Below are 26,801 nucleotides of genomic sequence, written 5' to 3'. Positions count from 1 at the left end.
CCCTTGTCACTTTTTGAAGAAGGTGGAAATCTTCATTTTTTAAAAATCTCTATCTTTAGAAATGCTTGTTAAATTAAAATGATTTTTTTTTTTAAAAGACAGATTTCCTCAAGAGGAAATGGTAAAAATTACTTATTAAAAACATGACTTTGATGGATCATTTTATTCCACAGACTGGTATTTGATTGGTGACTCTTAAAGTGTAAAAGAATTTTACTAATAATAACCTATTCCACAGACAAACTATTAAAAAAGTAACTCTGCAATGATTTTCTACTAGAAATTAATATTAAGAAAAAAATTCCATAACGTCATAGGGAAAATTTAGTAAGCTAAACATTCCAGAACTCTCCTTCAAAGTGTGCCAAGTAATTTGTTATGCTGCTGACACATTGTATGCATTCTATTAACACTAAATCTCCCCCATTGTTGAAATTTATGTTCATTTTTAATGAATATCTTGGTTTCCCATTTCTGAATATCCACCAATTAGGATTCGTGCTTCATTGTGTACTCTTTATTGCACCCTACAGATATTCGATGTGGGTGCTGTTGCTGATACTAGATGACCTAAAACAACAGACATCTGCTAAGATGGTATTGATAACAAGAGGATATGCTGGGATGCGTGTTGGTAGAACTAGACAACTATCATGCTATCTGCTATATTACCAGTGGTGCCCACATTGAACATCTGCAAGGTGCAATACAAACTTGAAGAGTTCTTCTACCTTTTCATGTCTTCTGGCTGTTATAGGTCACTTCATGTATTACTTTTGCACTCTTAGCTTTTTAATCACCCTCTATAGCTGTGCAGGGGCTGAAGAGCATCTATATTCCGAATCATACATTTGTGACGGTGTCCAGAAAAATGCCCAAAGAAAAAAGCCCATGAGCATGAATGCCCACAGGAAAGTTGCCCACACTGACAAAATAACCATTTATTAAAAAGGTCTATTAATGAAAACTCCAGTTTATTAAACAATCATTGCGCACACAATGAAATACAATTCTTTACTGCAAATTAGCCAATTTACTAAATTAGTGCTTACATTTATCTTCCACCTGCTGATAGTCCTATACATAAATGGCAACCAGGTGACACAAAGCCACGTACTGCCTCTTTCTTTTTTTATATCTCAAGGTGACCTACCTGTGCATTAGCCAATGTTAGAGTGGTTTCATATCTGCATTAGAACCTCCGATCAGTCGCATATCCGGCACAAAATACCAGAAGAGTGAGCGCTGCATGCAGCTGAACGGAAAGCGAACACATCCCATTATAGTCAATGGGGTACACATGGCGCTGTTTGGTTCCGACATAAGACAGAGAAGTTCGGCCATGGGATTCCCCTTTCCTACTTCCCGAAAGGAGCAGGAAACCAGAACTCTCGAGCGCAGATGTGAAACCACCCTTAATTTGTGGCAAGCCAAGTCCCTCTGCAATCCATCAAATAGAAACCACACACTTGGATGACTGCAGTGCGAGAGAGAATTAAGTGCACTGTGAAATCTCTCATGACAGTTAGTATTTTTTGGTGATGGTTCCAGGTACGAGGTTCTGCATCATAATGATGCCATATTCTTTTAGAAAACTAAGGATATCCATCATTTGTACCCTCAACATGTATAAAGGCCCTCCCCCTCTTAGCTAACACAATAATCTACCAGCCGGTGGCTTGATATTCTCATGGCACTGGTGGCTGGTTACAGACTGCCAAACCCACAAAGTGGTGACCACTTTGAGGTTTTCTTTCTCTCACCAAGTCATTTAAATCTAAAGACCCTTTTACACGGGCCGAGAAATTGCTCAGATTCCGGTGATGAGTGAGAATCTGACCGATTATGGCTCAGTCTAAAAAATGAATGCACAACTGAATGAACGATAAATGTGTTTGTCGTTCAGTTTCTGCATGTATAAAAACTGAAAGATGGATTGGCCCATGTCATTCATCTATGCACTAGCAATGATTGTTCCTGCGTAAAAGATAACATAGTGATAACTCTGAGTACAAATATGGCAGTAAAGGTCCATTTACACACACAGATATCTTTCAAAAGATTGAAAGATCAGCGATCGTTTTGCATAAAAGTACTAATAGGCACTAACTGCTATTAGTACTTATCAGCTTCATTTGCATGCAAATGAGCTTCTGGGAGCTGTTAGAATTCAGCAGGAGGTCTGAGCTCTGTAATTAGCTGTATTGTTCAACCATGGGCTCCCCATGGAGAATTCAGCACCATGGACAGCAGACACAGCCTGCAGTCCTGCTTATCAGCTATGTGTGGGCAGCTTTCCTTGTGGGCATTCATGGCCGTGGGCTTTATTCTGTAGGCATTTTTCCTGTGGGCATTTTTCACTGAGCCATTTGTGAGAGAACATGGCCAGCATTAAGACTCCTTGAGAAGGGAAGTTGTTTATGAGCAACTAAATTCCATGTGTGAACTTTTTTTCTAAGCAACTGTTTCTTTTTCATACGTTTGATGTCCCAATGAATGGATCTCTCTACATTAACTGTGAATGTAAAAGTATAACAAAGATTTTTAAAAAACATCCTAAATCTACTGCCCATTTAATACAAGCAATGTGTGCATTAATATTTAAAGGGGTTGTCCCGAGGCAGCAAGTGGGTCTATACACTTCTGTATGGCCATAATAATGCACTTTGTAATATACATTGTGCATTAATTATGAGCCATACAGAAGTTATAAAAAGTTTTTTACTTACCTGCTCCGTTGCTAGCGTCCTCGTCTCCATGGTGCCGACTAATTTTTGGCCTCCGATGGCCAAATTAGCCGCGCTTGCGCAGTCCGGGTCTTCAGCAGTCTTCTATGGAGCCGCTCGTGCCAGAGAGCGGCTCCGTGTAGCTCCGCCCCGTCACGTGCCGATTCCAGCCAATCAGGAGGCTGGAATCGGCAGTGGACCGCACAGAAGAGCTGCGGTCCACGAAGACAGAGGATCCCGGCGGCCATCTTCAGCGGTAAGTATTGAAGTCACCGGAGCGCGGGGATTAAGGTAAGCGCTCCGGTAAACTTTCTTTACTTCCCTGCATCAGGGTTGTCTCGCGCCGAACGGGGGGGGGGGTTGAAAAAAAAAAAAACCCGTTTCGGCGCGGGACAACCCCTTTAACTCCTGTAGCCCTGTACTCGGTCTCCAAGGCTCAGCAGCAGGCTCATTAAATCTAATTCTCTTGCTAGCATGCAATGCTGATGTTAAATAAACAGAGAATTTACCCTCGTCCGTGTCGTTTAAACATCCTCTGTTGCCGTTCTGCATATCCTGCGTCATCTGTACCCTGCAAGCAGCCAAGAACAACAATTCATACAGTGAAGTGTGATGACAATCGCAGGCCTCACGTCAACCGGAGCCACAAAATGTAATAAAATGAAGAGAAGAAAGCCAAAGTGGACAGAATTCTTGATGACATCAGGAGAAAGGAGAATGGCTGCTCTGGCACATTAATTAGTGTTACATGCCCCATTTAATTTGCTGCGTGTTTATATACACTGTTTCCCTTTAAAGAGAACCTGTCAGCTCTCCTGACACGTCTGTTTTGGTAAATCGTATTCTGCCATGAAACAACAATTCTGGATCATCTTTTCTTAGAACACTCCATTCTGACGATCCTCTGTTATACCTCCTGGAAATTTATTAAGAAATTGAAAACTGGGCGTTAACAGTTGCGAGTGTGTCCCTATACAGTCTGACATTGCCCAATCAGTGCCGACTGTGTTGGGACACACCCCTCTGACAAGAGGAATTGTAACACCCAGTTGTCAATTAGCTGGGAAACATCTAATAACTGAGGAACAGCAGAGCACGGAGTTATAATAAAATGCTCTCCAGAAATGTTATTTTACAAACATATTAAATACATATACTAAAACAGACATTAATAATATATATATTATCACTGTCCACTTGCCATAAACATATGGCAGACAGTCAATGGTGGTGTATAGAGTGGGCTCGAGAGCAGAGTCTACTCTGTACTTGGTGCTTACCAGTTGTTTCTGACTAGTTAGCTCTGATCACGGCCACTTAACTACTTGAATGCTGCAGGCAATGCTTATCACGCAACCTAGAAGCTAGCTAGAGGAGGGAGCCTCCTCCATTGTCCCATCAGCAGTGTAGAGCCTAGTAAAAGTACCCATTAGAGATGAGCAAACGTACTCGGTAAGGGCGATTTCGCAATCGAGCGCCGCGATTTTCGAGTACTTCACTACTCGGGTGAAAAGTACTCGGGTGCGCTGTGGGGCGGGGGTTGCAGAGGGGAGTGGGGGGTAGCAGCGGGGAACAGGGGGGAGCCCTCTCTCTCTCCCTCTCCCCGCTGCAACCCCCCGCTCACCCACAGCGCCCCTGAGTACTTTTCACCCGAGTAGTGAAGTACTCGAAAATCGCGGTGCTCGATTGCGAAATCGCCCTTACAGAGTACGTTCGCTCATCTCTAGTACCCGTGTATTGCAGTCTATTATGTCTTGCCTGTGGGGCAAGGTTTAATAGACTAACATTGAAGCGCACAACAAACTGATATACAGAAGTGATGCAGTATATTGTACAAGTGACTGAAAGTTCAAGTCCCCTATGGTGACGTAACACCCCCCCCCCCCACACACACACACAAACCTTCATAAAAATAGGTTTCATAAAATTTTAGAAAAATAAATGTAAAACAAAGTTAAAATAAAGTTCAAGAAACCTATTCACATTTTTCTTATAAAAAATTTTTAAGTCTGAAGTATTAAAGCATATTATTAATTATCCCTTATGTGGAATATTGTAAGAAAACAATAACACCAGAATTGCTATTTTTGGGCACCTCCTAAAAAGTGTATTGAATAAAAACTGATCAAAAGCGGTATGTACTCTAAAATGGTACAACATTTTTTTTGAAGATTATCACACAAAACCGAGCCCTCATAAAGCCTTTTGACCTTAAATTCAAGTTATAGGTGTCAGAACATGGTGAGAGAGAAAATTAAAACATTTTGTTGAAAGGCGTTTGTAGAAATGCAGCATTGAACAACGCTGCATTCACTCCGGTTTCAGCAATGCTGGCATGCAGTTTGCCAGATTTTTGGCTGCGTTTTCAGCACAGTTGAAAATGCAGCCAAGGAAGCGGAACGAAAAAAAAAAATCAATATTCACCTAGCTGGCACCGTCAGGGCGCTCCTGCTGTTCTACAGGCATCCGAGCACTTTGTCAGCTCCAACAGAGCATCTTTGGGTGAGGAATGGGGTTTGAAGATTCTGCCTCCAGCAAGAGATTGCTCTGATTGGCTGAGCCGCCAAGGGCTCAGCCAATCAGAGCCAGCACTGGATGCACCAATCACAGCCATTCATTGAATGGCTGTGATTGGTTCTTCCAAGTGCTGGCTCTGATTGGCTGGACACCGCTCGAGGAACCAATCAGAGCAATCTCTTGCTGGAGGCGGCGTCTTCAATCCCCGTTACTAGCAAAAGATGCTCTGCCCGAAGCTGCAGAGAGCAGTGGGAGGAACCTGGACGGCATCAGCTAGGTGGATATTGGTTTTTTTTTAGGTAGTGTAGCTAGGGCTAGCGTTTAGCACGGTCAAAAATGCATTACCAAGATGTGCCGCGTTTTCAGCAGCACTGAAACTGCTGCCCATTTATTTCACGGCTGAATAAAATATGCATTGCTGTCAAACTGCAGCGATAAAGATGCTATGTTTTGATGCTTATGTGAGCAGCCCCACTGAAATGAATGGGAGCGTTGTACAAAAATGTCTCCGTGAGGGAGGCCCTAAGGGGTATTCCCATCTCAGGAATTCCATTTCAGGGTGTTTGAATTCACAAAACAATGTATTCACTCATAAGATATTTAATTCCAAAATGCTCCGTTCTCCAGATATTGATTCCTTTGCCTTCTGGTTCTTTACTGCTCATTGCCAGGGAAACAGACCGCCTCTTCTATGGAAAGAAGTAGAGCACATTGGTAGCTGGTGGCCGGCCGAAAGCTAGTGTGCCTGCACTCCTGGGATCCTGGCCACTGGATCTAGATTAAAGAGGTGCGCAAGCGATAGACTTCTCTGCAACCTCTTTCCAGAGAGGAGGCGGTCCGTTTCCCTGGCAATGAGCAGCAAACAACCAGAAAACCGAGGAATCAATATCTGCAATGTCCGGAGAACAGAGTATTTTGCAAATAAACATCTTATGGGTAAGTGCATTGTTTTGCAATTTCGAACAAACTGAAATAGGATTCCTGAGATGGAGATATCCCTTTCCAATTCCACTTTTCATGCCAAGACAACTAAGTTAGAACATGATGAAGCTAAATAAAATGGACTTTTAAGTATACTGACCCTATACATTAGACAAAAGTTGGCTGAGCCTGCCAATCATAGTGGAATGGGCGAAAAACAAACATGTGAGATTCTCTCAATTAAACCCCAACGATAGGCTGTTGGGGGACAGGAGCATGGGGTATGCAGGATTTAAATATGCCCCATTCTTTGGTGTCACAGTATATAAGCTGCTGCCAGAAACATCTGACAACAGCTTATTCTCCTCCCCCCCACTGAAATAAACATGCATTCTATGCCAAACATACTTGTCTATAGGGAGCCAGGAGACAGCTGTTGCCCAAAAACTCACTCGACAGCTATCTGTATGCCCAGCTTTACTCTACAGTTCAAAACAATTAACGTCAAGATAGCTTATTGTGTTTACTGAGATCACTCACATCGGGGAATGCATACCATATAGCATGTCGATGGCCACTTAGGCCCTAATCAGATAAGTATGCTATTCTTCGGAATGAGTGGAAGAATCAGTTGAAAGGCAGAAAGAGATATTACAGGAACTCTTGGAAGAAAAAAATAAGATAAAACACCTTACCAGTTTGGAGATGTAAGATGTTCCCGACAGGTGCTGCCATCCCAACCACAATATGGATTCCTGGCTAGGATGCAGTCATAGCATGAAGTGTATTGATTACAGCCAGACAGGGGTAGCTGTAGGACTCCGCTCTGGGCGCCAATATACAAACTATTCTGGAAAAACAAACAATCACATATTAATTATATGTTGTATGGATCATCTTTTTATATGATACATGAAAGGCTCCGTTCACATGACCATTAGGAATCCCGTTGAATTGCCTTCCTCTGGATCAACACAGGAGGATAGAAGGCTGGACTAGATGGACATTGTCTTCATTTGGCCTAACGAACTATGTTACTATGTTACCAGTGCAGAAACATTGTATTCAAGTTGTGACAGATCCATTACAGGATGACCATCAATGGAAGCCATTGATTTGTAAGGAGAGCCATCACATTCTGTTGTAGTCAACAGAAAAAAGAGCTGCATGTTGTGCGATTTTGTACAGCAATTTTTATGGAATCTATGATGGAAGGTCTTAGACTAATGATGCATACTAATGCACAGTGTGTATCGGGTAGTCCGAGAACCGGTGTGGCCATTTTTGTTTGTTCAGTATCAAAGGGTCACTTTCAAGCCTAATGCCCACGAACGGATTTCTGCCGCTTTTTAACGCTCGGCGGATCCAGAGAGGTCAGTATGGGGTCTTGTGGGGCACAGTCTCGGACTCGGATGCGATATTCTGCTGGCAGAGTCTGCCACGGCCGTGGGCATGAGTCCTAATTGAAGAGATACACAGTACGAGTCTTGAGAATGGCAGTTCTGGCGGCCGGAGGAACTTTGAGATAAGTTCAGCAATTCCAAACAACTTTTGAAGAGGTAGAATACAGACTGTGTTCTTCCCGAAAGACAGCTTGTTAAAGTCATTTATATAAACAGTAAACAAGCCAAAAGAGATTCTTAGAACTGATTGCTTGATCCTAACCAAAACTAATTACATGACGAATCTGAATCTGTAAACCAGTTACATGGACATATTAAATGACACATAATTAACCCTTTCCAATCCAATTTTGGATTCAGGGTTTCCTTAAAAGGCCTTCTTTTTCTGCCGTTATACAACGGTGCCATCTGCTGGCTAAAGCCAGTGTGTGCGCCAGAGAGGCTCCGACAGCGGAGTGGCTGGCAATAGACGGTAAGAATACCCTGTCGGACGTCTTCTGACATTGGAGCTGTACAAGCTTCAATCAGAATGTAGGAAGATGTCAGACAGTGGATTGGAAAAGGTTAAAAGGAACACTCCAGGCAAAGCCACTACGTTGAGTTATAACTAGTGCAAGTCAGAAGAGGGGGAACACTACTTCTCCCTTTGCTCTTGGGATCCCTGTGTCACGCACTGCCCCCTTAGACCCTGCAGTAAGACTAATAATGCACACAGTATGTTTTGCAAACAGTGTTCCTTTAAAGCAGTGTTTCTCAACTCCAGTCCTCAGGGACCACCAACAGGTCATGTTTTCATAGTAAGAATATCTGTGGCAATGTCTGAGGCACCGACAATAATTACATCACCTGCGCAACACTGAGGAAATCCTGAAAACATGACCTGTTGGGGGTTCTGAGGACTGGAGTTGAGAAACACTGCTTTAAAGGCTATGTATACCTTTGCAGTCTTTTCTAATCAATGCGCTTTTGAAAATGAAGCCGTTTTGTAATTGATTTTCATTAAAAATTGATTTCCATGCTTGCATTGTTTCCTAAGGTACTGCAGACTGCAGGTCTGAAATCTTCGCAAATTCTGTCATTCAGAGTAAACTGATTGGCTCCTTCCCTAGCTTGCTTCCTTGTTGTGAACGTGCATTTACTGCCTTTCCACTGTACAACTACAAAGGGATTTATGACAGTTCCAGCAGATGGTGGAGGAGATGAGAAGGATAGAGAGCAGAGAAAGCTACTATTACAGAGGGCTGTGATTCTCTACAGATTAATTTTCTGCTCTTATTAGCAGTGAGGGGGAAGGGACCAGAAGCTACTGAAGAGAGAGGATGGAGCTTTAGCTGTGTAGTATTGAGTGTGCATGGCTATACTACATAAATTCTTAAAGCGAAGAGGGAGCTGGGCTTGTGCACTTTCACAGGAGACACCAGCCTGCAAACCAAGTATGAGGCTTTCTAAATGCATGAGAAGGAAAATTCAATGCAAAAAAAACCAAACAGATAAGTGCGTATTTTTTTCTGCAGAGACGTAAAAAACATGCGTACTGATTTTCCATGCACGAAGGTTTCCAAAGCCTTTAAAAGTATTTTAGCACCAGAAGTGGTCACGGCATAATACCAATCTTCAAAGTGAAGAGTGGCTGCAGTGCTTGTTGAACGATATGGCTCTTTTATAATTTTTCCCTACATAATTCCACTCCTGTTTATCCATTCTGCAGGAAAGTACAACACAGCCCTATACACATGAATGGGGAACTTCTGTTGCAGAATAAAGGGAAAGGTTCCCTGGGTCCTGTTATGAAATATTCTAGTCAAATGCCATGATAGGATGGATATCCCTTTAAGGAAAGAACTATAAATTCAAGAGCATGCTTCTTTTTTCTTGCTCATACCAGCAAAACAAAACCTTACAACTCCGCTGAAAGACAAAATGTGTCAAGAAATCAGTCAAAAGGCTATTTTATGTAACTTGAGAATGAGTCCACAAAATGAATTAGCTGGGTTTACATACTGCAGAAGTGTGCTGCGCAACCAATCATCAAATTGCTGCAGTTTAGCATTTTTTTGGCCACACACAGTTTTCACTGGTGAAGTCTTTTTTAAACCTGTTTCACTTCTAAAAAAAAAATCATTTGCAGTAACATGTGAGTCGTTTTGCTACATGGTGGTAATTGGCCGCATAACACACTACCATTATCTGTGAACCCAGCCTAATATTTAAACAAGCAACAATACAACAAACAGTATTGCATCAATGCCAAGTATTACGACCCCGAATAGCTCCAGGAATAAATGCCTCAACTAGGTACAAATATGATAGTTTAGGTGTAACTAATCTGAAACTGCTAAAAACTTTTTAAAAACTTTTTTTTAAACTTCTTAGGGCCCTTGCACACGGGCAGAAATTCCACGGCGGGGTTTCCCGCAGAATTTCCACCCATGTAAGCTGCCATAGGAAGCCCCACACAGAAGTGTCACTCCTCGGACGCTGGCTCTGCTCTGCACCGGCTTGGCGGCAGCCGGTACATCACAGAGCTGGAGTCGCGGGAGCAGGTGCGTGCCGCGCTGGTCCCTCCAGGGGCTCGGGTCGGGTCCCGCTGCGAGAATTCTCGCAGCAGGATCCGACCCGGAAGGATCCCATAAGCCACAAAGGACTTACAGTTAGTACATTACCCAGCTATGTGTGCAGCCCTACTGATACCTTTAAAAATAGTTGACATATAAATGAGAAATGGACTAGAACTACTAATACTTTGCCTCTTATATCAAAGATGGAAGGGGCACATTTATTTTTATTTTGTTCCTTGGAAACTCAAAAAATATTTGTACCAGCGAAGCCAAGTGATAAGTAATGAAGTCTCAGAACTGCCAAAGCTCTTCTTTGCAAATGAGCAGTAAATGCAAGGAACTATCAATAAGTGCAGCTGAGGAGCCAAGTCCTTGATACAAACACATTCCTCATATCAAGACTGTTTCAGGCGAATTACACAGTTTTTCTATCCTAAGATGCACTTTAGTCAATTATTAAAGTAAACTCTGCCTAGCGTCAATATTTCTTACAGGCCACGAAAACCACGTCAGTCTTGGTCATGATGCATTTGTGGAGTAATGGCTGCCTTCACTTATGTCATGCACTCCCTTTCAATCCATCTGCCCCATACCTTTTTAATCAGACTATAAAGCTTGGCATGCTACCTTCCCTGGTTTTCTACTAAAAGGTAGGAAACCCATTTTTCCCAAATTATTTTAATTAGACCATACAGCCTGGTATCCTACTATCCTGAATCATTTTGAAGTTCAGGCCCAAAGGAAAGGAATGGAATCTGATAGTGTCAGGATCCATCTGTAAGCCTGGTCTCCTAGACGTGGTGGATGGGCCCACATACTTTGATCAAAATATGTGTTAAGAATAGAGTTGAGCAAACATACTCATCGGAGCTTGATGCTCGTTCGAGTATTAGCATACTTGATGGTGCTCATTACTCGAGCGAGTACCACGCCGTGTTCTACCCCTCCCCGCATTACCACTTCCTGCTGTGATGTGCCACGTTCAGAGCAGTATGCGGCAGGCTGGCTGGGGGGGGGGGGGGAGAGAGAGAGAGAGAGACAGAGACAGAAACAGAGAGAGACAGAAACAGAGAGAGACAGAGACAGAGAGAGACAGAGACAGAGAGAGACAGAGACAGAGAGAGACAGAGACAGAGAGAGACAGAGACAGAGAGAGACAGAGACAGAGAGAGACAGAGACAGAGAGAGACAGAGACAGAGAGAGACAGAAACAGAGAGAGACAGAAACAGAGAGAGACAGAAACAGAGAGAGACAGAAACAGAGAGAGACAGAGACAGAGAGAGACAGAGACAGAGAGAGACAGAGACAGAGAGAGACAGAGACAGAGAGAGACAGAGACAGAGAGAGACAGAGACAGAGAGAGACTGAGACAGAGAGAGACTGAGACAGAGAGAGACTGAGACAGAGAGAGACTGAGACAGAGAGAGACTGAGACAGAGAGAGACTGAGACAGAGAGAGACTGAGACAGAGAGAGACTGAGACAGAGAGAGACTGAGACAGAGAGAGACTGAGACAGAGAGAGACTGAGACAGAGAGAGACTGAGACAGAAACAGAGAGAGACTGAGACAGAAACAGAGAGAGACTGAGACAGAAACAGAGAGAGACTGAGACAGAAACAGAGAGAGACTGAGACAGAAACAGAGAGAGACTGAGACAGAAACAGAGAGAGACTGAGACAGAAACAGAGAGAGACTGAGACAGAAACAGAGAGAGACTGAGACAGAAACAGAGAGAGACTGAGACAGAAACAGAGAGAGACTGAGACAGAAACAGAGAGAGACTGAGACAGAAACAGAGAGAGAGAGGGAGAGGGAAAAAAACAACTCAGCAACCGGCGGGTAAATTGCAAACATGCTCGGGTCTCCCATTGACTTCAATGGGGTTCGTTACTCGACTAGAGCTCTCGAATATTACGAAAAGCTCGAATAAGGAGCACCCGAGCATTTTGGTGCTCGCTCATCTCTGGTTAAGAACCTTGAATTTTTTTTGTGGTTAGTATATACAAGAGTTATACACATTAAATATCTGAAAAATGCATGAGTGCCGCTGCCACGTGTTTCTGCATGCACTATTTCTTACAGGCCATCACATTCTCACGCAACAACTTGGCCGCAGTGAAGTTGCATCTACCGTGACGTCATGGCCATATGTCTGCCTTTGGATATTACATAGCAAGCTATTGGACGTTGTTGCTCTGATGTCACTATGGTCGCAACATCGCTACAACCTAGTCTTCACTCAAGACAGGCAAGACATTTTCATATTAAGTATGTTAAACTCAATTTTTGTACCTAATTTATGCAGTTTTACAGGGTTGTTGAGGTCCCAGAAAAACATTGAATACCTTGATAGGTGTCAGAGCTGTGCTTTCTGATAAAGGTTTCTAACTCACTGCTTTCCTTCGCACATCAATAGAGTTAATTTGTAACAAATTCTGCTTTTTACAGCAAGCACTTGCAGGATTTTACTGGGTTAGGATTTATGCAGGTCCAATTGAACTCAATGTGAGCTTTATGAATCTGTCGGCAATAAACCACTGTCCCTAGTGGCAAGTTTAGGGAAGTACAATTTCATTATTTCAGATAAGAATAAGATGAGGAATGTAGAGCTACAATCATGACAAACGTGCTATAGTTTGTGGGTGGTGGGCACCTTGCCAGCTTCTGCCTTGCGATCAGACAGCTGCCGGAGAGAAAGAAGAGGAGCAGCAGCCTCTCAGTGACCGACCCGTATGTCGTAGGTATGTTTTTTTTTTCTGATAGAACCCCTTTAAAGGCTGTGCTAATCGCGGTACAACCCCTCCATTAATTTCAAAGGAGCTTTGCTCGAAATCACGTTATAAATGACAGCGGCCTTATTTTTCCCATTAGGGCCACTAGAAGGTGGGGTTCACTCGGAATGGAATTTCCATGTGGACCCTCCGCACGGACATTCCGCTGCATTTACAGGAGCAGCAAGGTGAATGACATTTTGAAAACCTCGTCCACAAGTTGCAGAAATAACCCGCAGAAAACTTGTGCGGAAATTGACTTGCGTCGCAGAAGTCAAATCCGTGACATGTCAATTATGTCGCCGTCTTCGCTGTGGAATTCACCCCGCTCTCAATGAGGGGGTGAATTCCGTACAGCAATTCGCGATGAAACCTGCACCAAATGGTGCAGGTTTGGAGGCAGGCGTTACGTATCTGATCTGCAGCAGAATGTTCGTTGCGGACATTCCTTTTGGAAATCAGCCCCGTGCGGACCCAGCCTTAAAGGGGAAGTAAAACCTAGCCAGAGCATGAGTATAATGGAAAGATTAGCAATTCCATGTTTTGGCTTACAAGTATTGACACAAAATAGCAACCAAAATACTCTCATGAAATAGTGGCCAAGGTATAGTAGGAAGCAGCCAATCTAACCCGTTGGCATGTGCCAACGAGATTTTATATTGACTATAATGGCATTGGGCGTCGTAGAAGAAATGTACCAGTGGCTCTCCGAACAAAGTCTACCGTAAAACCGTAAAAGTAAATCAGAAACCGCTTCAGCAGGACAGACGCTGTAAACCAAGACCTGCAAACTTCACAATGCTCTCTCCTGCAGTACTGGATTTGTGGCCGTACATTGAATTACTGCAGTTTTTATACAAGACCTTGAGCAAAGAAGCAAAAACAGCAGGTTTTTTCTTTTTTACAACTCCTGTGCTTCATTCTAAAATTACAGTTCACATTCTTTGCATTTTTCTTAAAGGGCTTTTCAGAAGTTGCCTATACACAGATATTTGTGTGTATAGGTGGGTGGTGGGGGGCACAAGCCGCACGGAAACTGACATGTGGTGCGTAATTCAAATCCGTGACGTCAATTTCGGGGCCGTTTCCGCTGCGAGCTCTCTTCTCTCTATTGGGAGAGATTTCCGTAACAGAATGCAGGCTGAAAAGCCGCAGCAAATGGCGCTGGTTTTGAAGCAGCCTTTCCATTGCGGAAATCTCACGGAATTTCTGTGCGGTCCCGCTGCGGACATTACACGAGATTTCCATCCAGCGGGAATCCAGCCTTAGAGTAGAAAGAAAGAGTTATCCTTCTTTCCTTATTCCCTATCCCACTTTCTTTTTCTTCTCTTTAAAGCAACCCTGAAGTCAGAAGCTCAAGGTTGAGATGTAAGTCAAGACCTACAGGGGATGATCACCTGCTATGTAATGTCCCTCAGATGTTGCTCTTTGGCTGTTCTTTCAGCTATACTCTACTAGGTCAGAGCTATGATCTGTGACTATAGTTTAGATACAATGTCTAACCCAAAGTAGTCTGAGACACATCCCCTGTCTCATAATTGGTTCAAGGTGCAAAGGAGGGAGCCTCAACCAATGAGGAGAAATGGGTGTGTCCTCAACTACTTCAGTGTAGTCAACTATAGTCACAGATCACAGAGATAAGCTAAAAAGCAGCCAAGGAGCAAGAACTGCAGAAAATAAATAACAAGTAATCATCCCACATAAATATTGACTTGTATATCAAACTTTGAGTTTCTGATTGTAGTATCTCTTTAATGCTCTCCTTTCTTTTTAGAAACAGCACCACTCTTGTCCGTGGGCAGTGTCTGGTATTGCAGTTCAGACTCAAAGTGAATGGGGTTGAATTGCAATTATAGACACAACAACCCAGGGGCAAGAGTGTAAAAGAAAGCAAATACAAATCATTCTCAGTAACATATGGAAGTAAATATGGGAAAATTGGAATTAAGTAACACAATTCCCAAAATTAGACTACATGTCTTTATAGTTAAAAAGTTAGGGCAGGATAGACCCCGATTTACGTTTGTCTGTAGTGACAGGTCATAAGTTTTGTTCCGACACCCATTGATACCTGGAACAAAAGGGTTGATGCGCTCAGTTGAGAGCTGTGTATCTTTGGACATGATCTCCTTTTTCCCATGAAGATCCTGGTACTTGTCTGTCCCATGAGAGCCAAAAAAGTCCATCATTGCTGATGGGGCACTGTGCTCTGCTCAGCACTTCTGAACTTTATTCCGAGTCATCAGTGAGGGTTTCAGCACCCAGATACTCCTTGAGCAAAACTTCTGATATGTCACTATGACGCAGCGGAAGTTTTTAAAAGTGACAGGTATCCTTTAAATATCGTCAGGCTCCCAAGACTAAAGAGGGTGTCCCACTTGTAGCCGTTTTGCTGCAGGAAGCAAACAGCTCTGTACACTGTGCAGTGGCCAGGATCTGTACTGCAGGCTGATTCCCACTCACTTCAATAGGCTTCAATTGGACTACTGCGAAATGTACATGGCTGACTGCTTCACGTAGTAAAACAGCTAGAAGTGGGACAGACGCTTTAACAAAAGAAGAAAGGGCTAGTCAATAGTAGTCTGTAAGTAGATATGACCTCTGGAAGGCACCAGATTATTCTTGCAGGCTTTGCCAATAAGGAGAAAAATGTCTATGTGTGCAGCTCAGCTCACACAAATTGATCATATTGCCCGTGATACTGGCACTCCACAAGATAGAATGTCATCCCCGACATGCAAAAGATAGAGGCGCTGTGCAAGAATCTATCATTAGCAACTATCACTTCCACTGCAGTCCGCACAGCCCTTTACATGACTAGAATCCAGATCCGTTCCCGTATAACAATTGCAGTCAACAAGAGCAGCTAGCATTACCTTCAGCAGTCACAACTAGAAAAATCAGGCCCTACATTATAGATAGAGTAGCTATACATTACAGAATTACATATGGCTGCTGTAAGAAATTAGAACATCCTACCTGTTTTTTGGATATGACCAAATTTTCAACAGCCTCTGGGGTCTTGAAAACATTTATTTCTTCTATGATGTGAACTTTGTTGTTGATCACTACGGCCTTGTGAATGTAGCCATTGTCTGCAGAAGTAAAACCAATAGGAAGATTAAAAGCCATTGAGATGGTATTTTTGCCCACATCAGTACCAGATATGGAAAGCATGCCAACATAAAGTAGGCATCAAGAATGAATACCGAGGAAGAAGTTGTATGCAGGGTCGATTAAATGGTTCTGTAATTTGAAGATATCTCTGTGCTTCAAACAAAGAGTGGTTTGGGAGGCAATGCCAGCCACAGGGTTGAAAAGCAACAGTTTTTGTGGTTTTTTCCCAACTATCATTATATGGGAAACAATATTGAAATATCTTGCGTTGTAAAAAGCCAATGCTTTACTTCATTGATAGCAAAAGAAAAATCCATAGTAAGTTTCATACTCCTACAGAGCAGATTTCTAAGCTTAGCAGTAGGTCATCCTTAAGGCCCCCTGTCCACGGGCGTGTATCACGCCGGCCGTCGCTTTCCATAGCATTGCTGTCATTGCGATTCTCTGCTCGCGGCGGGCAATTTGGAGCATGCTGAGAATTGCCCCGATTCTCCATGGTCAGCCTATCTATTAGATAAGGCTGAGTGGCGGAGATTCGGTGGCGCTCCCGCAGCGGAGATCTGCCTCGGGACTTCGCAACACCCGTGGACAGCCGTCCTAAAGGAGTTCTGTTATTCAAACTAGGTCCATACGCTGACTTTGAGTTTAACACTAGAGATGAGCGAGTATACTCGCTAAGGCACATTACTCGAGCGAGTAGTGCCTTAGCCGAGTATCTCCCCGCTCGTTTCTAAAGATTCGGGGGCCGGCGGTGGGCGGGGAGCGGCGGGGGAGAGCGGGGAGGAAAGGAGGGGAGATTTCTCTCTCCACCCCGCAACTCACCTGTCACCGGCGCCGGCCCCCGAATCTTTAGAGACGAGCGGGGAGATACTCGGCTAAGGCACTACTCGCTCGAGTAATGTGCCTTAGCGAGTATACTCGCTCATCTCTATTTAACACACATTGCATGGCCAAAGATTGTAGTATCGCCCTGCCTCAAAGCAACTTGTGAGTTGTAGTCAAAACAACTTGTGAGTCGCAACATGACCACCTTCAGAAGAGCACATTTTCTAGCACCATGATGGAATTAGAAGATCATTAACTTTGTTATTACATTAATTAAAATATTCTACTAGCATGTCAATAGGATTTCATTCTCCAACATGTTTTAAGCATGTTGTGCTCCTAATCATAGCAAAATAAAAATGAAAGTGCATTACATTAAAAAAGATGATGGCTGAAAGATAGCACATGACCCAATGTGCCGATTGGATTGGCTGCTGTTGGTTTTGATGCAATGCACTTTCATTTTTATCTTGCTATGACTAAGAGTGCCACCCTATTGAAACGCGTAGGAAAATGAAATCCTATTTCCAAGACAGTTGAATCCTTTAATTAATGTCATAATAAAGTTAATGACTTTATGATTCAATCGTGGCTCTGGAAAACAAGTTGTTCTGTCAGATACTTTCTCGACCTGTTGTACAGCGAGATATCCGTGTACCCTTCCAACACCGGCAAGAATGATGATCAATATATGGATGGGAAGAGTCTGGTTGAGCTGACTGTCCATTTTTTTTGTTTTTGGTGACCACCTTCACTTACACTACTTGCGATGCAGGCAGGGTGATATTGCAATCTTTGGCCATGTGATGTCTGGTGCACCCAAAGTCACCATGTAGCCCTATCCTAAGATAGCCACTTCTCCGAAGATAGATGCTGATCGCTGTGGGTCTGGCTACTGAGATTTCATTCACTCATACATTTTCTCGATATATGAATGACCGACAATGTAATACATGAATCTGGTGGCCTGCCAAAGTATGAGTTGCCCTTACATAGTGGCTTATATAGAGGGGGTTCTGAGTGGGACCTCCTCTATGTTTTGCATGTCCTAATATGACATATGGTAAGGGGCTGCCTTACTGAGAAAACCTCTTAATTATACTGCATTTAGACTATTATTCTTTAAACTAGTTATGCAAATGGCAAGATAGAACAATACTTATGCAGCATCACCTATTGGAAAGCAGCATTCCTGCAAGTTAGGAGTTGTAGGAATACTGCCTACCGATAGGTGGTGCTGCAGAGGTATTGTTGCATATTTCAATTTGCATATTTCCCAGAGGAGCATGGATGGCCTTATAAGTTTCCTCACCTTCTAGATTAGTGGTGGCGATCCTATGGCACGCGTCACCGTCGCCCGCTCACCACGATAGTGAATACTGGCATTCACTTCACAGTGCTGCTATCTGCGCTGATCCCGCTGCACACTGTGCAGCCGGGATCCTCTATCCCCCACCCTTGAAGTCTCCTCTTAGGTTCCGTGAGAACAGGGGGAGGAGGCGACCAGCAGCACACTGACGTCAGTGTGCACCTGCGATCAGTGCTCCTGGAGGGTGCGCCAGATAGAGGAAAATCAGTGCTTCCATGAGGAGGAGGAGGGGGTAGGTATGTGGGTCTCGGGAGGGAATGGGGGACCGCTGTGGGGTGTCACTATTACTACTGGGGGCTGCTGTGGGGTGTCACTATTATTAATGGGGGCCACTGTGGGGTGTCACTATTACTAATGGGGGCCGCTATGGGGGGGGTCACTATTATTACTGAGGGACGCTGTGTGGGGAGGGGGTTCACTAGTATTACTGGGGGCTGTTGTGTGTGGGGGGAGTGTCACTATTATTACTGGGCGCCCCTGGGGGGGGGGGGTCACTATTATTACTGGGGGCCGCTGTAGGGGTTTTCACTGTGATACTAGGGGCCACTGTGGGGGTGTCACTGTGATACTAGGGGCCGCTGTGTGGGGTGGCCATTGTGATACTGGGGGCCCCTGTGGGGGCCGCTGTGATACTAGTGGCGGCTGGGGGGTGGGGGTCACTGTGATACTGAGGGCCACTGTGGAGGGGGCTGTGTCACTGCGATACTGGGGGCCGTTTTGGGGGGGGGGGCGGGTCACTGATACTGGGGGCCATTGGGGGGGCCGGAATCATTATTACCGCTGGGGGGGGTCACTATTATACTGGGGGTCGCTGTGGGATGTCACCATTATCGCTGGAGCCGCTGTGTGTGTGTGTGTGTCACTTTGCAGTAAATAAGTGGGTTTTGGGTTGCAGTTTAGGTTCTCGGTCTCTAAAAGGTTCGCCATCACTGTTCTAGATGCTCCCCTAAAAGAGAAACGATACCCTTCCTGACCCACATCTTTTAACTAATTGACACATTTATAAGCCCATAAGGGTCAATTTCAAAGAAAGTCAATATTCTTTGGAGTTTGGAAGAAAAGTGAGCTGATGAGAAAACCACGTGAACCCAACAAATTGATGTAGCACCATTGAAATTCCTTGATTCGAAACATTGCAAGGATTCTGTATTTAGAGCATGATGCGTAAACATATTCAGCTATTTCAGGAACCTACATTAACATAGAAGACGGCAAGAATAACAATTTTCTAACATTGTATAATACAAGTAACCGTTCTGACATTAGAGCTTAGTAGCTTCAGAGGATTCAAAAGGAAGCCTGTTCTCTGTCGATAGATGTGCAGTACTGTATAATAAAAGTAAATGACAGACCTGTCCCTAGAAACAACACATCATACTGCTGCTCATCCAGGGCTGTAACTCTGTCCACAGCAATACGGGTGTATACGATATTCTTCTTGGAGAGAAGCTGTTGGTCACCAATCGGCTTAACCACCTCAGATACCAGAGGATGGAGCTTCACAAAGTCAAGGACGTTATTTGGGAGATCTTGTGAAGAGTTGTAGCCACTATTCCGAAATTCATTTGTAATACACTGTCAGGGAAGAAAAGCCAGTAAAATATTAAAAACAATCATATTAAAATGATTTCCCTCAACATTTGGTGCTACTTTTTCTAAGACCTTCATAGTTCTCTTTACATGGTCCCCTCACCATTTACTCATATAGCATCGATTGGTCTAAAAACAGCGACCATTATGTAATGTCTTTACAAAGCATCAAGTCTCTACTATAGAATATTTAATCCAAGTTGCTGAATGTTGCCTTAATTTCTATATCGGCATAAATATAAAAAATTATACTGAAAATGTGAACATTCAAATTTGTATGCAGTCCGTTAACTACGGTACTCCCCACTCCTATTTATTCCTCACAGGAGCCCTGGAAGATGAAAGTTGGGATGTGGTTTGGTGCAGCCCTCACATTATAAGTGTTTTAGTCATCCTTGTGACTATCAGTGACATAGAGGTCACCAGTCTTAGAGTATCGAAACAGCAGACTCGACCCTGCAATATCTATAGCCAGGATGTGCGTGATCACTTATTTCTGGCAGGCTCAGTCACAATAATGGCGCCTGCACAAGAGAAAGTTATCCTGGGTATTTTGTTCACTGCCCTAACTCCCCTTGCACCATATACATCATATACACTGGCATAACTATAGGGGATGCAGTTACACATGGGCCCGAGAGCCTTAGGGGGCCCATAAGGCCTCTCGTCTCCCAGTACTATGAATAAAGCATTATAGTTAGGGGCCCTGTTACAGGTTTCACATTGGGAGCCCAGGAGCTTCAAGTTACACCTCTGCGTTAAGGGGTAAGGAGAAGTTGGGGGGCCCCAAGATAAACTTTTGCACCCGGGCCCATGAGCCTTTGGTTACACCCATAGTCATCTATAATTGTACAGGAGTCCTGTGCCAGTTGCTTATGGTACTCTTGGGATTATTACTTTACAGACACCACTGGGCATGTCTATGAGCAACCAAAGCAGCTATTTCGTGAGCAACTCACTCAACCCTACCACAACGATAACTTTTCTCTTATTCCTTTTAATCCCTGCTCCTATTAGGCTTAGAAGTCCAGTGAGTGATTTTACTTAATGATCAACAGTTTTTCCTGTATAGCTGCACATACAGAGAGTGGTCAATCATTGATAGGACCGCCCACTGGACTCCTAAACCTAGGAAGAGCAAAGATTTAAAGAAATAAGATACAAGTTATACTAAATCTTTTCCACAAAAAACTATATATCAGTCTACACAGCTCCCCTGCTCTATAACATGATGCCTACAGACAGCACTGCAGGTACAACACCATCACAGGTTCCTTTTAAGTGGTCAAGAACTTTCTATTAAAGGAATAATAAAATGTAAAGCTCAAAGCGTATTGGCATGGGAATTAGCTGGGGATCGCCCGGGCTAGGTACCATAGGGCACACATCCAATTCAAGCAACCTGGACACGGATCTTCAGCTAAGAATGACATTTATTCTCTTTAACTTAAAGGGGGTTGTCCAGGGAAATACTATTGATGACCTATCATCAGGATAGGTCATTGATAGTTGATCGGACGGGGTCCGTCGTCCGACCTCTGTGTTATCGCAGCGCTGACAGCTTGCACCCCCTTAGCTGATCGGTCAGGGTCCCGAGCGACGAAACCTGGCCGATCAACTATTGATGACCAATCCTGATGAGAGGTCATCAATAGTATTTCACTGGAAAACCCCTTTAAGGTGCAGCAGTACAGACATCAGCCACTTCAGACAGTAACACAAAATAAAACCTGGTCTGTCCGGCACTAACTTTACATAAAGAACCCATACTACCGATTGGAGGGCTACCCCTTCCCAGCCGAACCGCATTAACAAAAGAAGTCCAGTTACAAGTTCCAAACTCACAGGTTAGAAGCGCCAACAGCTTTGGCTGTCTGTATCTCCAGGGCAGAACCCAAAGCTACACATCGCCCTGCCTATTAACATCCACCCACTGGAGCTTCTCAATAATTACGTCACAGGCGAGTCTGCTCGCTGCTATTCCACAGAATGACAGGACTCTGGGAGAAATCTACCTCCCATCCACTACAACTCCTGTCATCCTGTCACAACATAAAAGGCATCTTTAAAATAAAAAAATAAATAAAAAATAGTTGCTGAAATTATTCCCATTCCATATGAAAAAGAGAATCTCAAAACTGGACCTATATTTAAGTGAATATCCATTTTTAAATACCGTTCAGTTTTTACTTCATCTCAACAGATTAAAAAGTTCTGTGCCGAATACTTTCTTTATATTGTATGACTTTATCATGGTTGAATCGTTAGATTTTCTTATATACAGCTCCAAATCTCCTCTAAACATAACTGACTGGCTTTATGCATCCACCACTAGAGGGAGCAAGGGAGCCAAACGCATACACTGAACTCAATGATCAGACAGTATGCAGAAGGCTTCCTCTAGTGGTAAGTGCAGGAATCCTGTGTGTCATCTCTTTTCTATCTATGTATATGCAACAGACACCATGTCAGAAAAAGAAAATCTATGTTATAAAAAGGTATATCAAGAAATTACCGGTAATCAGCACAAAATTTTGTAGCTAAAAATGAAATGATATTAACCCTTTCCAATCCACTGTCTGACGTCTGAAGACATTATGATTTAAGGCTGTACAGCTCCGATGTTGGAAGATGTCTGTCAGGGTTCTCTTATTGTATATTGCCAGTCTCTCTGCTGTTGGAGTCTATCCAGCGTGTCACCTCATGCAATACTGGCTTTAGCCAGCATATAGCGCTGTTGTATACTGGCAGACAAAGAGTAAGCCCCCTAGGAAAACCAGGATACAAATTGGATTGGAAAGGGTTAAAAGGTGGGAATTCACTTTAAAGTGGTCACAGCTTATTACTAGGCTAGCCTTTGCCCAATTGGATGTGCAAAGAGTTTTAATGTGTCCACTTTGCTTATAATGCAGTATACACCACAAGACAGAGAGCCAATTAGAACTTTGTCTGCACTAAAAAGCAGAGTTCATTGGCGATGGAATGGCGCTCGGGACACACGACCCCCGTAGAAAGAATCAGCTGAAGGTAAGTAACTGCACTGCTTAGGGGGCAAAGCATTCTGAATGCTCAATATTGTGTAGCAAGAGAACTGGTCCTGCCAATGTACTAAACATAATTGGTAATTGGGACATGTGTCAACTCAAATTGGCTGGTATGAATCAAAACCCGTTGCTGCAAACGGTTTTGTTGTGCCATGCAATGTAGTTCCAAAAAGATATAATTTACTTACCGAGCCAGGTCTTGGTTTTGGAACCTCTCCATTATATTTGGTCCATTTCCTTGAGGAGTCTTGATATTCCATATACGGCCCTTCGAATACTTTCTGAATATCAGGTAGGCTATATCGACAGACTACTGAGAACTTCATGTTCCCCCTAGGTACAAGAGTGGAGACATAACACTATAACTAAACACTCCACTAGTGGGCAACACAAAGCTCTAAATCACTGATGACAGAAGGAAGCAAATAGACCATGAAGAATTCCGAGATGTAAACAGAGCAGAAAACAATTATCATGGGTTAAATTAACAAAAACGACTCGGCAAGGAAAACCCAGACATAATGAAGCTGTTGTCTGCATTACAAGGGCAAGGTATAACGTAACTGAATGGTTAAAACCAAAATGTAGCAACGAGCGAGCAATTATTCTTCTTTATTCAGATGATTCTGCGTCCAGAACAAGGCGCAAATGAAGTAATGTCCATGAATTTGTTCTGATTAACCGAGAATGAAGCAAACAAGCACATTATTCGCAGTGATTTTCGTGGGCTCTGTCTCCAATTCTCATTTTATGCAATTCGCAAGCAGCAAGTTGCCTGAACTGGGAGAGGAATGACAGAAAGAATTACAAGGGAAGGTTTGAAATTCTGCATTATTGGGTGACATTGCATGGACCAATAGCTCCTTGACAGACTAGAAAATTATTCTTATTATTTTGGACAGCTAGACATTATTAACCCTCGCTCTATCACAAAACTGGCAGTCATCCTTAATTTGCAGCTAGAATTGCAAAATCCATGTACGATGCTTACTGGGTACCAATGCAGGCTTTGGGACTTGAGGAGCATTAATAGGAGATTATTTTGGTTAGTGGTGTCCTGGAAATACGGAGGTGAGAGCATTCTTGGCGGACTATTAAGATTTCATCAGGAAGGTGTCATAACGCATGAATGCAGCAGCCAGACTCATCTTTTTGTCTATCTGCTTCACTGATGCCTCCACCCCGTGCCAATCATTACACTGGTAGCCTGTGCACTATAGAACTTAATTTAAACCCATCACTCTTATCCATAAAACTCTCCACAGTGCTGCATCGCTTTACATCTACTCCCTGTCTACCACTCTAACCGTGCTCTCCGTTCAGTCAATTACCTCAGACCAAGCTAATCTGTAGTCTGAACCTCATACTACCATCTCCAAGACTTCTCCCGAGCTGCTCCAATCATCTGGAACACCCCAACAATCGGGTTAATCCCCAACACCCACAATTTTAAGCGAGCCCTAAAAATTCCCCCTTTATAGGAAGGTATATCACATTCCTTAATTTAACTCTTCCCCAATTACCCTGTTTCTACACTCTCTGTCCAAACCTGATCATCGCACCCCCTTGATCCAATACTTATGTATGTTGGTATTGGCTAGTGACCATCTCACTTAGCATTATTTGTATGGCCCCATTTATATAAGGTGACCAGACCACTGAACAAGTACTTGTCCCTCATGTGTCAACCGTTTTCCTTATAGATTGTAAGCGCTATTAGGCAAAGCCCTCACTCCTACTGTTCTAGTTTGTTATTGGTTCTACAGTATATTGCATGCAATGTCTAACCTTTTGGGCAAATGCCCATGGATGGATTATCGCTGAGTAATTCGGGCCAGACACCCGCTGCGAATTCCGCAGCAATGTCCGTCCATAGACATGCTGTGGTAAACGATTCTCCCATGCCCATGAGCAGAAATCAACTGCGATTTTCCCATCGCGGGGCAGCTTGTTCTATTCTATGCGGAAAAGCCCACGGATGGCTTCCATTGCAGTCAATGGAAGCCATCTGTTCTGTGATACTTTTGCTGTGAGGACAGCGGAAGTACCGCGATAATCTGCATTAATGGCCCATGCCGGCATGTCATGCGCTGCACTGTGCATGCTCTCCGGCCGAGACACTCACGGCGAATCCGGAGAGGTGAGTATGGGGTATCTGGGGGGTGCCAGATCTGATTCCGCTGCGATATTTCGCCGGTGGAATCCAACCCGGCCGTGGGCATGAGCTGTTTCTCTGTATTTACTCTCAGATTTGTAAAGTGCTGCAGATGATGATGGTTCTATATTAAGATTATTATTAAAGATTATTGATTAATTTGATAACCAAAACAAAAGGAGCAATTATTTATGAAACCCAAAATTGGAATTCCTGAAACGGATTTACTACATTGGAACATCTATCTCCGCAGATAGCTCTTACGGGGAACTCAAAAAGAGTAGCTGTCAAAAATGCCTATGTACAGTAGCATAGTTTGTAAGGAAGAAACATGTGATATTGTATGTCCATTCAGGGAAGCATATTGTCCTGCAATGTTGATCCAGAAAAAGTCTCCCCCCCCCCTCCATGAGATAGAAGCCAATTTTCCTCATCTTAGGCAAATTTCCTTCAAGATTCCAAACCTTGCCATCAGAACAACTCTCTAGATTAACAACCCTTCTGAAGTAACCAGTGATTATAACAGACTCAAGGAAGGCATCCAGACTCCTTTTGCACTCTCTTAATAAATTCATCATGACAACTTCATCAGGAAGAGTGACTCTGCTCTTACAGTAAAGAATCCCACTTCTATGTTCCTCTAAACCTGTTATCTTCACCCAGTGGTTCCTGACCCCTTCTCAGTTATGGCCTTATGCACTCACAACTGACAATACTGCAATCCTTTCCTAACCAATGAACAGTGGAAATGTGAATGGTATATTACTAGTGTCAAATTTACACTGAAACATGTAATCAACAATTGTTTGCAAATTCGTTATTTCATGTTTTTACATATTTAATGTCTCTCCGTCTTTTCATTCAGTGTAGCTACTAAGCACCACTCAAAGTTGAATGTGACTGGCAAGGTACAAAGGGTTGGGGACTAGAGATGAGTGAGCATGCTCGGATAATGCAGTTACTCGAGCGAGCATCACTCTTCTTGAGTAACTGCATTCTCGTCCGAAGCTGAATCCTTCCTGTAGTAAAAAGAGATGAATAAAGTGCCCCCCCAGCTGTCCAGTATCAATCAGCTGACGTTCAGGACACTAGAAAAGCGGAGCTGACATCCTTCACCCTTACTAGATAGAGAATAGAAGGGTAGATAGATACCAGAGTGACAGATAAAGATAAGAGATTGATAGATATGCATTGTGATGTGAAAATTGTAGTCTGTCAGTCATTTTGTATAGTTTGTAGAGAGAAGAGTTAATGGTCTTTCCGCATATAGGAAAGCTGAGTGCTGAGCTACCTTTGAAGTAGACTTCAGGAAAGGCTGTTACACTTCTCCCCCAGGGGGTCTTTGATGTCCTACAGCCCCTCTGGAGCCAGAGCCAGCAAATGTTTGTTAGGAAATAAGGAGAGGAAATAGGCTTCACACCTCAGTTGCTCTTTCCCTCCCTTACTGGTCCAAATGGTCGTAACTGACCTGATAACTTTTGGAGGCAAAGTTAACAAAAGAACGTGCCCGTAAGACAAAGGAAAATGTAATTTAGGAATTATGAAAGATCTGTACGTCGCAGCCCGCGGACGAGGATATTTTATGGAACGTCGCATCCCCACAAATAAGATGCAGGGACTCCTACATTTGCACGACGCTCAGAAACCGAGGATTGCGTATCTCGGATCAGATGCGTCCAAAACTAATCATGCGTGGGCTCAAAACACACGTAAAATCACAACAGGAAACATCGTTGTCATATTTTCATGGTGGGTCACACCCACACGGAGTTATGAAGGAAATATGTATTTCAAGGAATTATG

The 26,801-nt window shown here is 43.4% G+C and overlaps 1 protein-coding gene across 2 annotated transcripts in view; it reads right to left on the bottom strand.

The window, feature by feature from the left end:
• Nucleotides 1–26,801, bottom strand: part of SEMA4G (semaphorin 4G) — a 233,950-nt gene that overhangs the window by 22,517 nt on the left and 184,632 nt on the right. For both annotated transcript variants that reach the window (XM_066600936.1, XM_066600937.1), the window contains exons 10-14: nucleotides 23,032–23,176; nucleotides 19,562–19,784; nucleotides 15,878–15,993; nucleotides 6,860–7,014; nucleotides 3,236–3,297 (exon numbers count right to left, since the gene is read on the bottom strand). In XM_066600936.1, coding sequence (XP_066457033.1) covers nucleotides 3,236–3,297; nucleotides 6,860–7,014; nucleotides 15,878–15,993; nucleotides 19,562–19,784; nucleotides 23,032–23,176 — 701 coding nt within the window. The remainder of the gene's footprint in view (nucleotides 1–3,235; nucleotides 3,298–6,859; nucleotides 7,015–15,877; nucleotides 15,994–19,561; nucleotides 19,785–23,031; nucleotides 23,177–26,801) is intronic.

The sequence above is a fragment of the Eleutherodactylus coqui genome, chromosome 4 (assembly GCF_035609145.1).
Source record: "Eleutherodactylus coqui strain aEleCoq1 chromosome 4, aEleCoq1.hap1, whole genome shotgun sequence".
In the NCBI taxonomy this organism is placed as follows: Eukaryota; Metazoa; Chordata; class Amphibia; order Anura; family Eleutherodactylidae; genus Eleutherodactylus; species Eleutherodactylus coqui.
This window is presented reverse-complemented; position numbering and strand designations above follow the sequence as displayed.